The sequence below is a fragment of the Lithobates pipiens genome, unplaced genomic scaffold (assembly GCF_037356315.1).
Source record: "Lithobates pipiens isolate NorthernLeopardFrog02 unplaced genomic scaffold, aLitPip1_a1.2 Scaffold_3, whole genome shotgun sequence".
Classification (NCBI taxonomy): domain Eukaryota; kingdom Metazoa; phylum Chordata; class Amphibia; order Anura; family Ranidae; genus Lithobates; species Lithobates pipiens.
In genome coordinates, this window is record NW_027507790.1 from 192,743,520 (window position 1) to 192,755,942 (window position 12,423).

The following is a 12,423-nucleotide window of genomic DNA, read 5'->3' on the forward strand; positions in this document are numbered from 1 at the left end:
CAACCCTGTTAGCTAAAAACAGATGGATGGGGGACCTATTTCCCATCGGTCCAGCAGATCAGATGGCATTCGATGGAAACAGAGAGGCGACCTGTTTCTATCCGATTGCCCTATATGAGAATGGGCTGTTCCCATGTCTGCTCTACATAGCAGACCTGTCATCCGCCTTCTCAGCAGAGAGATTCCCCACTGAGCAAGCGGATTCAGCTTTACGGAGGTGTCTGTGTAAAAGGGGCCTTAACTAGAAAGGTTTAAACCTATTTCAGGTTTTTGTCTGTTCTAACCCAAAACAAGAAAATGAATACAAATAATGCACTGACTTGAAGTCCGCATTTAAATGCTCCAACCTACAAATGTATGTTGCCTAATGTGCCCTGTAAGGGACCCTCAAGCTCACATTCAAAGACCTTTTATATTCTTTAAAGATGTTAATAGTTTATTTTTATCAGTTCACAAAATGCAAAGTAAATAAATAGAAGAGGAATACAAATCAAATCAATATTTGGTGTGACTGCCCTTTGCCTTCAAAATGGCATCAATCCTTAGTACAGTTACACACAGTTTTTGAAAGAACGCTGCAGGTAGGACGTTCCAAACATTTTGGAGATGTAGTAAGCCTTAAATCCTTCTGTCTCTTTATGTAATCCCAGACAGACTCAATGATGTTGAGATCAGGGCTCACTTCTAGGACTCCTTGTTCCTCTTTATGGTGAAGATAGTTCTTAATGACATTTGGTGTAAGTTTGGGGTCATTGTCCTGCTGCAGAATACATTTGGGGCCAATCACATGCCTCCTTGATTGTATGGCATGAAAAGTATCTGACTGCATTTCTCAGCATTAAGAACACCATTGATCCTGACCAACTCCAACCCCGTTTGCAGAAATGCAGCCCCAAACTTGCAAGTAACCTCCATCATCCTTCACTGTTGCCTATGAACACTCATTATTGTATCGCTCTCCAGCCCTTCACCAAAACAAACTGCCTCCTGCAACAGCCAAATATTTTAGATTTTGACTCATTAGTCCAGAGCACCTGCAGCCATTTTTCTGCACCCCCAGTCCTTATGCTTCCATGCATAGTTAATTCGCTTAGCCTTGTTTCCACATCAGAGGTATGGCTTTTTGAGCACAGTTCTTCCATGAAGATCACTTCTGGTCACACGTATCTAGACAGTAGATGTGTATATGTGGGTCCTACTGGTTTCTGCCAGTGCTGTGATTTTGGCACTGCTGGACATCTTCAGATGTCGAAGGGAAGCAAGCATGATGTGCCACATTAAGTTTCCTTGGCTGGCCATTGTGTCTACAGTACTCAACATTGACTGATCAATGGTGTCCTCAGCATTGCCATACCATCAGAGAGGCATATGATTGGCCCCAAAATTATTCTGCAGCAGGAAAACAACCCCAAGCATAAGGCCAATGGCATTAGGAACGATCTTCAGCATAGAGAAGAAAGAGTCCTAGAAGTGATGGTTTGGTCCCCACAGAGCCCTGATCTCAACATCAAGTCTTTCTGGGATTGCATGAAGAGACGGGAGGATTTGAGGCAACCAACATCCACAGATGGTCTGCGGTTAGTTCTCCAAGATGTCTGAAACAACCTACCTGCCAAGTGCAATAAAATATAAATTTTTGAAAGCAATCCTTATTTCTTCACACTTGCCTAAAACGTTTGCACAGTAGTGTATGTTGGGTAATTAGAGTGAGACTTTGATGCAAAACCAGCACATCCTAGAGGAAAAAAGTAAAATCCATATGTAGAATGTAGTAACTTCTGCACCAATTTACAGTATCTCAATGTTCACATTAAATAGGTTTTCAATTTTGGCAGACTTTGATTTGGAGCCTTGATCCCCAAGGTTGTTTGTAGAAATTTGATTATTGCACAAAAATGTCCAATTTGTTATATGAAAAAAGTAACACAGGCATATAATGCATAGTATTTATGTCTTTTTAGGTGTTTAGCAGCATTGACCAGATGATGCAGAACAAAATGGAGGAAAAGGATGACAGTAGTGAAAAAACAAAGAGCCTAAATTTACCTCCCGTGGAATCTCTGAGTTGGAGCTCTGAGTATTCTGAAATGTAAGTGGAATGAGAAGTTATTACTATAGTCAGAGTGGTATTGGTATACCTCCCAACATTTTGAGATGGGAATGAGGGACACCTATTGGCCAAAGTATGTAGGCATAGGACACACCCCCTGCCATGCCCCCTTAAAGGAGACTTACACACACACACACACAAAACCCCACAAGTGTTTTTTTTTTTTTTTAACACTACTATTCCTTTATACTGGCTCTTAAAATTTACAAATGCAACAATTTAGAAATCAGATGAATGGTTTAGCACTGAGAAACACTTTTTGACAGATAAATAGTGCATTGTATATACAGTAAATCAGATCAAAATGAGGGACACATGAGAAGGAAAGTGGGACTTTGTCGATAGAAGACATTGTTCCCCAATACCCATAGCTCCTAACTATCCCTGATTTCGAGGAACAATGTGTAGGTTCTGAAAATCTGATGGGTGACCGATGAGTGATTGAACTCTAGCAAAAGGCATCCTAAATGAAGAAAATAAATAAAAATGAAATCAGTAGATGCTAACTGATGGGTAAGAATTGTGCAATTTTATATTTTTGTAAAAGAAAACATATTTCACATTAAACTTGCCAAAACTTGGAGATTGGAAATTATGAAAAATGCATAAGCAGATTATACCTTCAGTGTATCTGCATGTCAGTATGAAATATTTATTATAGGCACCGTTTTAAATCTCCTTATTGGTCCTTTGTGAAAGACAGCTTTACTGACCAAAAGGAAAACTTTAGTGTTTTGAGTCACTGACAATGTCTGTAGACCAGGAAAGAAGACGAAAAGCCAGAAGTTCTTATCTGCATACATTTCCAGGTCTTTGACTCAAAGTATTTAAGTCAGAGAACCAGCATACCAATCGGAAAGCTCACATTTTCAGGAAGGTCAACAATGACAACCTCCATGTTTCTGTCATGACACCCATTCATCTTAAATCAGGGTCTCAAACATCCGTGATTGTGTAATACATTGAATGAGCCAAGCCAGTCATACATTTAGAAGGCCTGCTTTTATAAATCGAAAGGGATTTGGGAGGTCTCCATCGATAATGCTTGTGCTTTTTTCTGTAAATTCATAACCATGACAGTTGAAGAAGCAGAAGTGTTCTCACAGATGTCCATTACACAATGACAGGAATTTGTCAACACTGAAGCAATCCGAATCTAGAGCAGCTGTACAAAGTAACCAATTAGCTTCTATCTTCAGCCTGTTCAGTTAAGGTTTGAAAATTAAAGAATATGATTGGTTGCCATGCACTGCTGCTCCAGTTTTAATAAACCGACCCCATTGTGTCCACAACCTGTATTTTTTTCCAGTCTATATGAAGGTGTCCCACACATGCAGCTTAGATGACATCCCAGTGAGTCTGAACTTTATTAGATTGCGAAGGTATAAAAATATTTAAAGGCTTTATTTAGAGAGTTCTTCATTATTTCCATGGTGATGCGCCATATATGCATTTATTAATGCATCATTTTTTTTTTAAATGCAAGTAGAGCGCGAACCAGAGGTTGATTTCATATTAGCCTCTTGCAGTCCCTGTACGGTGGAGCTTAGACTAGTTTAGGGGGATGCATCCCTACGAGCCAGTCAGTTGTGTTGCAGTACTCATGTACAAACATGCTGATAGGAAAAGAGTGGAGTATCAAAGATGAGCTCATCAGTCTGCTGCTACTCCTTTTGCTCTCCAGGCACAGACTGGCAGAGGGACAAGACCTGTAAGGGTAGATGCAGCAGAAAAATGTCAGGTTTCTTGTCCTTCCAGACAGGGCTATGCTGTGTGGGAAAACTTTCTCAAGGTCATCACTGGGTGGAGAAAAATAAAAATCATTTGGCAGATAACACAGCTCCCATATCATCTGTGCATTTAATTTGCCTGGACCTCCGCTTGATTACAGGTAAAGTCAATAAAATTGATTGTCTCATTACAATGGCATCTGAAAGAGGGTGGGATATATTAGACAGCAACATGTCCCTAAAATTGATGTGTTGAAAGCAGAAAAAATGGGCAAGCAGTAGGTTTTGGTGACACCAACAAGAGCCACATTCGAATGGCTTGATGACTGGGTCAGAGCAACTCCAAAACTGCAGTTCTTGTGGGTTGTTCCCCGTCTGCAGTAGTTAGGACTTACCAAAAGTGGTAGGAAAATACAATTGGTGAACCGTTGACAGGGATATGGATTACCAAGGCTCATTGAGGCACATGGGGAGCAAAGACTGGCCTGTGTAGTCTTATCCAATAGAAGACATACTGTAGCTTAAACTGCTGTAATAAGTTAATTCTGGTTCCGATAGAAAGATGTCAGAACACACTATGCATTGCAGTTTGTTGTGTATGGGGCTGCGTAGATGCAGATTGGTCAAATTGCCCATGCTGACCCAGGGCACATGGGCATCAGAACTGGACCACAGGAGCAATGAAAGAAGGTGGCCTGATCTGATGAATTCAACAATGGTTTAAGGAACACAGCAACAAGTTTGAGGTGATAACTTGGCCTCCAAATTATCCAGATCTTAATTTAATCAACCATCTGGGGCATTTGTTGGAAAAAACAAGTCCAATCTATGGCACCACCTCACAACTTACAGGCCTCACAGGATCTACTACTGATGGTTTTGTGTAAGATACCACTGTATACTTTTAGAGGTGTAGAGGAATCCATGCCTTAAGGGGTTATGGTGGATGGTCATAACCTTATGGCTGATCAGTGCGTAAAAGCAATCATATGTGTTTTCTATTTTAAAATAGTATCACGCTTTTCCCTTTTTCATACTCTAAAAAGGTTCTAAATTTTAAATTCAATACATAGAATTTTTCTTATTATGTTAAATCTTTTTTTGAACAGGCAACAGCTCTCAATATCGACCTTTTCTGACAGTGAAAGTCACAAGCAACGGAACAACACCAGCCTGCTGCCAAAATTTGCCATCTCCTCTGACCTAGAACGAGATGAGCACAATGCTGGAGATTCCCAGGAGGAAGGGGACAAGTCTGGTCTCATTTCTGAAGACTCTCCACAGGAAGATCCTGACCTCGCTACACCTGTCAGCATTAGCAGCTCCACAGTGTCAGGTATGTACAGATTTACATCTTAACTAATCATTCAGCACTTTGCTTATAAGGATATATATTTGTTTAATGATATACCACTGACTAGGTAAGTGACTATCATTGATTATCTCCGTCCAATGTCCCCTTAAAGTCCGTGGGATACATTAGGCAACAAAGTAATCATGTTACGCATAAAGTTGATGTGTTGAAAGCAGAAATAATTGGCACCGCTGTTTGTTGTGTATGGGGTTTTGTAGCCACATATCAGTCAGGGTGCCCATACCCTTGTCCACACCCAAGAGCGCCCACAGTGGGAAAGTGGGCATTAGAACTGGGTCACAGAACGATAGGTGGTCTTCTCTGATTTTTTTTTCCACCTATCTGGGGAAGAGATGGCATTAAAGTGCAGTATGGGACAGAAGGCAAGCCAGTGTGATGCTTTGGGTGATGTCCTGCTGGAAAACCTTGGGACCATTTATGTGATTGTTGCTTTGACATGTACCACCTACCTAAACATTTTTGCTGACCAAGTACACCCCTTCATAGAAATAGTGTTCCCTGATAGGAAGTGTCTTTTTAGTGGGATAATGCACTCTGCCATACTGCAAAAATGGTTCAAGAACGGTCCAGGAACACAGCAATGAGTTTGAGGTGTTGACTTGGCCTCCAAATTCTCCAGATCTCAGTCCAATTGAGCATCAGTGGGATGTGGTGGAAAATCCGGACAGAACCACGGAAGCCCCACCTTGCAGGACTTAAAGGCTCCACTACTGATGCCTTGGTGCTAGATAGAACAGCATACTTTCAGAGTTCGAGTGGTGTCCATGCCTTGAGGGGTTAGGGCCATTTTTGGTGGCAAAAAATAATACTCAATATAAGGTGGGTGATCATTAAGCTATGGCTGATCAGTGTGTATGTGTTTATATATTTAAATATTTCAAACTGGTGCGGTAAATAGCACATCAGTTAGCTTCTCATGCAGTGCAATCAAGCATCACAAAGGCCATATATGGAAAAATCCAGTATTCGTTATTTTTGATGGATTGAAAATAAATTTAAAGTGCAGCAATCCTAGACTGGAGATTACACATATAATGTGTATGGTCTTCAAAATGTTTCCAAACTTTTTTTTATATTTAATGTGCAGAAACGTTTTAAAAAACATATGTGAAAGCCGTATCTACAGTAAATTCTTGCAGGCAGCCACTGCCTACCTTGATAAGCTAGGAGGGTAGTCTAGGAGGACTCTACATGCCTGGGTACAACCAAAGTTGTGTTCTCTAGAGCAGGGGTAGGCAACCTCGGCCCGACAGCTGTTTTTACAAGTCCCATGAGACATTGCAAGACCCTGACAAGCACAGGCATGACTCCTAGAGGCAAAGACATGATGGGATTTGTCGTTTCACCACAGCTGGAGGGCCGAGGTTGCCTACCCCTGTTCTACAGTGCCTGGACAACTGATGAGGCTGTGTAGCTGCTTGTAACTTTTAAATATATATAACTATAATTCATAGTTTAGGTAAAAAAAAAAAAAGTGACATTGTTTTGTCAGATGAATAAAGTGCAATGCTCCTAAATACACAATCCCTACATCTAAGCCAATTATTTTGTACAACCAACTACATAATATAAAGTGTCAAAACAACCAACATGATATTATCAATAGTGACCGCACATGTACATAAATAATGCCAATAGTGCATAATGATTAAAGTGCAATCATTGTGATTTAAAAGTAATTTATGTGTATTCATCAGTTTCATCTTCTTGTCCCTGGATGGCTATGCTAACTCATTCCACTTTATCAAGGGAATCAGGGTTGTCACACAGGCTGGAATTTAAACACGTCTGCCTTTGTTTATCTAAATTACCCTGAGGGTTGGGGTATTTATAGTTTACACAAGGAAGATAACCTTGTTTTAGGCTCCCAGTTCAGCTAACGGGAAGTGACAAGGACCACTGCATTTCTGACAAAATCAACAGGTACTTTCTCTCCTTGCTAAAAATGTTCTGAAAGTGCCTGAGAGTGGGAACTAATGCAGCCACCACATCTAAAGACTAGTAAGCTGCAATAAATAGGAGTTTGTTCTTAGGTTTAGATGTCCTTTAATGAAAGCCTGCAGTAACATGGAGATGCAATTGTTGACCTCTTCTTCTAACAATGTTGGCTCTATGGATCTAATGGCGGTCCAATGGTTTCAGGGCTTTCTAGATCAGTGACCAGGGATAGGTATACAGATTGGAAGTAGAGGTGCACTGAACTTTCTGCCGCCAAAAATGAACGGCCGAAAACTGTGTTTTTGATATTGGCCGAAAAAAAAAAAAGCCGATACCAAAAGGGGGCTGTCCCAGGTGGCGCCCATTGCGGGAGTGTCATCCAGTCCTCCACTGCCTCCTCCTCCCCTCCCTTCTGCTCGCCTCAACCTCCATTTGTCACAGAGCTGAATTGCAGAGGTCAGTAACAATGTCCCGCCTCCTGTGATAGATGGCACACTGATCCAATGGCGGGACATTGAATCAGTGTGACGTGATCACAGGAGGTGGGACGTTATTACTGTGGCTCGGGCAATTCAAATCCGCTCTGTGACACATGGAGATTGTTGCTGTGATACTGCACAGGCAGGCTGCATATGAGGGGCACTGGTGAGTCTGCTGGGCACAGGCAGGCTGCATATGATGTGCACTGGTGAGGCTGCATGTGACGGGCACTGGTGAGGCTGCATTAGAAGAGCACCGGTGAGGCTGCTGGGCACAGGCAGGCTGCATATGACGGGCACTGGTGAGGCTGTATTGATTTAGAGACTGAGGACACGATACAAGAGCTGGTTAGAGACTGAGAACATGATACTAGAGATGGTCATAAACTGCGAACTGCATTTTTCTTGAGCTTTTCTTGCACTAAAGGTGCCAATAATGGCCAACAATAAATTCATATTAATTGAAATTGATGATATTAAATAAAAAAATAATATAATACAATTTTATATAAAAATATAAACATTTTCGGTTTTGGCACCAATTCATTTCGGTGCACCCCTAATTGGAAGCTCCGACTTCTAATTTGTCTGACCTTCTAAGGGGTGTTATTGCAATTTATAAATATAGTAACTTGTGAATGAGCATGTTCCCCATTTGTGCATTCCAATACAGATTTTACGATGTCCTTATCAATGCTTTCTAGGGCAATTCATATTAAGGTTGTCCCAATACGACTTTTTTTTAAGACCGAGTACAAGTACCGATACTTTTTTCAAGTACCGGTACTCGCCGATACCGATTTACCGATACTTTTTTTAATGTCATGTGACAGTTTTCAAAGCACAATACAGACTAATTATATCTTCTGCCAATTGATTAAGCAGCACTGATGTGCACTGATATGATTAGGTGGCACTGATATGCAGCACTGATGGGTAGCACTGATAGGTAGCACTGATAGGATTAGGTGGCACTTATGGGCACTGCAAAATCATTCCTATCCTCTCATCATTCATGTCATTTATCATATAGTATATGTTGCAACACCCATCTTGGTACACTTTGCACAAGGCCGCAGTAAGCAACAGTGGACATCCAGCTCGGACTATATGGGCTGGGTGTAACAAAGTCCGCTGCTAGTTTGCTGTGGCCAGGTGCAAGGTGTACCAAGATGGGCGTCAGGATGTTCAACCTCTGATGGAGACATGGAAAGTTACTTCCATTACCGAATGTGACGGCTCCAATCACCGATTCTGATGGAAAATGCGTCTGGTCCCTGCACCGACCAGCTTACCTAGTTCCACTGCTGCCAGCCTGTTGAGGACTCACTTTCCGTTCCGCCCTCTCTGTGCGCTGACTTCCGGTTGTGAGAAACTCCGCCTCATTCTCAGGTATTGGATTAGGCATCGGGAGCATTTGTGTGAGTACAAGTACAAGTGCAAATGCTCGGTATCAGTCCCCGGGACAACCCTAATTCATATAATTGGAAATTGTACCTGATGCTGGCCACACACATGCAGCATACATTTATTCAGTCAGTTACAGTAATTTTCAATTATAAAAAAAAACAAGGAGCAGATTGGAAAGCAACCTTCTGCTACCAGCACTTGGCTCATTCCATGTTTTGGTAATTTCTTCGTTTTTTACATCAGGAGTTACATTTTTAGCAATACTAAAATAACACAAGTACAAATACTCATTGAGTAGTAGTTTTTCACCTCTGAAAGTTCCAAGAGTCTACAGTTGGAGGATTAAATAATATTTCAACATCACATATTTATATTTTATATATATATCTCACAAAACAATGTCACTTTAAATTATTTTTACTTTTTGGATGAAGTAAACTGTGACTATGTCAGTGCAATTTGTATCCCGCTCTGACACTTCCTTTAAGTTGTCAAAGAAAGCAGACCAAGTGTATGAGGCTGAAAGTTACCTGTATTATTCCAATGTAGACATTTTAGAAAGTTTACTATACCTAGCAATATGTTTTATGTGTGCTTTTATTTGTAAATTGAAAAAAGTGAAGGGCCTTTCAATCCTGGTTCTGCCACGTCATAGGCAACATTTCTTCCATTGTTTTAAAACCCACACAAGTAAATCTACCCATACTGATGATACCACCATTATATTTTCTAAAATTCAGGTTCAAAAACTGTTCTGAACTCTGTAAGTGAAAGTTAAAGCTGCCCATATATTCCTTTAACCACTCAAATAGGATAGATGAAGGAATCCCCTCCACCAGGACATTTTCTGACAGCAGGACTCTGTGCTGTCAGAATACATATCGGCTACTGTAGCCACTTATCAACATAGTCGGCCTAATGATTGTCTTTTGTCAAACAAGAATGGCTAAACATGGTTCGAAATTTGACCAGCCCCTGCTGAACCAGCTGAATTTTCACCCATCTATGGCTGGGTAACAGTAATTTTACAGGACAGCAAATTTTGAAGTGCTATTTTAACAGAGTTTTCATGTCCTTATAGTTTTTAAACTTAAATCGTTTAATGTATTGATTCCTAAAGGGTCAGTCCATCCAGAAGTATATTTTCATTTTTTGGTCTCTTGGTGATTTGGTACCTTTTTATGGGCTCATGTTGGTGAGATCTCTGCATGCTGTGGTCTTTATTAGAGGTCATTACACCCCCCCTGTTGGATTTGTTCTTTATTTTATATTGTGAAAAGTGCATTAGGAAGAGCTGTAACAGTGAAAAACCTCAGGTGGACAGGAACATGGGAAACTAGCCAGTTCATCTCACTGTTGCAGTGTTTAAGACAGGAAGCCAAGGGCTATATAGCTAAAATGCCACTTTTTGGTCAACTGGACCTTTATAAAAGAAAGAAAAACCGTGGACCCTATCCTCCTAAAAACAATAGTTCTCATACTGTTCTAATGGTTTTGATGCTTTCTGAGTCACTGACCTGGAACATTTGTGCAGATCAGGCAATTCAAATTTCTAACTTAAATTCGGCTGCATGTATACTAGCTCACCCTGACCATGGCAAAAACACAAACCGTGTTTTTAGTGGGATTTTGCCGCTATTTGTGTTTTTCCACTGCCGGCGGTCAAGACGTTCCTATCCTATACGTGATTCCTCCACGTTCAGGACAGGGAGGTTTAATCTTTCCTAAATGCAGCAGCTCCTAAACTCTGCTAAAAGCATATGTGTACAATCTCCTAAACTGAATTTTAGGAGCTGCTAGTGTACATGAAGCCTCAATGTTCAGACTTTGTCTCTATAAAAAAAAACAGCAAGACAATTAGCATTTTTAGGAGAGCAATGATATCCCCTAAATCTTTCTAACTGCTGGTTTCTTTAAACCATTTAATATCACTAGTTTCTTTCACAAATGGTATGGAAACCCTATATGTCTTTTTCTTATATCGGCCCCATACCTCACTACACCCAGTTTTGTTTAGCAAATCATTTCTGTAAATCTGTTGCAAAGCTTCTAAGACCCCTTTCACATGGGGGATGCTCTATCCAGCAGATCTGCCTGCTCAGCGGGGATTTTCTCTTCTGATCCCCACCGAGAAGGTGAATGACAGTTCTGTCTGCTTCGCTATGCAAAGCAGACACGGATATAGCCCGTTCTCCTTTATGGGGCATTCAGATGGAAACAGAATCACCTCTCCGTTTCTATCCAATTGTCATCTGATTTCACCGGACAGATGAGGAACAGATCAGATGCTGGCGGGTGTCAACTGACACATATCCATTGACATCCTCTGTTCCATAGAGAACAATGGATGGTCTGATCGTGTCTGCCTGAAAAATGGACAGGAAGACCCAATTGAATCCATGTGAAAGGGGCCTTACCTGTAGACCCTGCCAATAGTAACACTTCCACCAACAACGCTAATCTACTGTCATAAAACTAGCTATGGCTTTTGAGCTGTCATGTGAGCCTCAGAGCTTGTTTGTTACTGTTTTCCTGTATCTGACCAAGGAGGGCTCTGAGCATGGAGACCAAAGTCAAATGGCTGTGACTTTTCTGCTTGAAAGCTTTGGTCAACTGCCATGTAGCCATAATGAATAAAACGGGCAGGACGATAAAATAAAAGTATGTTTCTTATACAAGAGTAAAACTTTGGCTCAGTCATTTGCAGACAGCCATTTTAGTATAGGTTGCATTGATGACTTTGTTTGCCATAGGGATGTTGAAAACCATGTATACATATATTATATTTTCAGTCTGCTGGATAGGTATAAGATCTGCATGAATGGTATTCAACCTTTATGTTTTGTCATGAAACTTAGTTCCGCCCCTGAACTGAAACTTGTACACTTAATGTCTCTTTACCTGGTGAGAGTACCAATGTGTGACTTTGTGGCTTGTGATGCAGACCCTAGCAGTACTTTTTATTTCTATAAATCTCACATGTCTCTAGGCAAAAATAATAGAAGATTTCCATCCTGTCAAACTGCGGTTGGTTTAATATGTCTGTCCTTTTTATCCTTAAACAGTGAGTAGTTTCTCAGAGCACTTAGAACACATAAACGGAAGGAGCGAGAGTGTGGACAGTACAGATAATTCCTCAAAGCCCTCCAATGAAAGCTCTTCTCACATGGCTCGCCAGCATTTAGAAAACACAGAGAAGCAGAGAATATTGGGGAAAGTCACTAAATCAATTTCTGCAAGTGCTCTATCCCTCATGATCCCTGGAGGTAGACCCATACATCCTCAGCATGATATTGTTTAACTTTGCATGTCTTTCTACCATTTGTCAGCCATTATTGCTGCAAGCTTTCCATTACCCACCTGTCTTTAGAATGTCCGTAA

At 40.9% G+C, this 12,423-nt stretch overlaps 1 protein-coding gene across 6 annotated transcripts in view; it reads left to right on the forward strand.

Moving 5' to 3' along the window:
- MAST4 (microtubule associated serine/threonine kinase family member 4) overlaps window positions 1–12,423 on the forward strand; it is an 831,319-nt gene that overhangs the window by 802,591 nt on the left and 16,305 nt on the right. For 4 of the 6 annotated variants that reach the window (XM_077462654.1, XM_077462658.1, XM_077462656.1 and 1 more), the window contains 3 exons: window positions 1,962–2,089; window positions 4,950–5,176; window positions 12,108–12,308. In XM_077462654.1, the coding sequence (XP_077318780.1) occupies window positions 1,962–2,089; window positions 4,950–5,176; window positions 12,108–12,308 (556 nt within the window). The remainder of the gene's footprint in view (window positions 1–1,961; window positions 2,090–4,949; window positions 5,177–12,107; window positions 12,309–12,423) is intronic. The other 2 variants (XM_077462655.1, XM_077462659.1) reach the window with 1 other exon arrangement.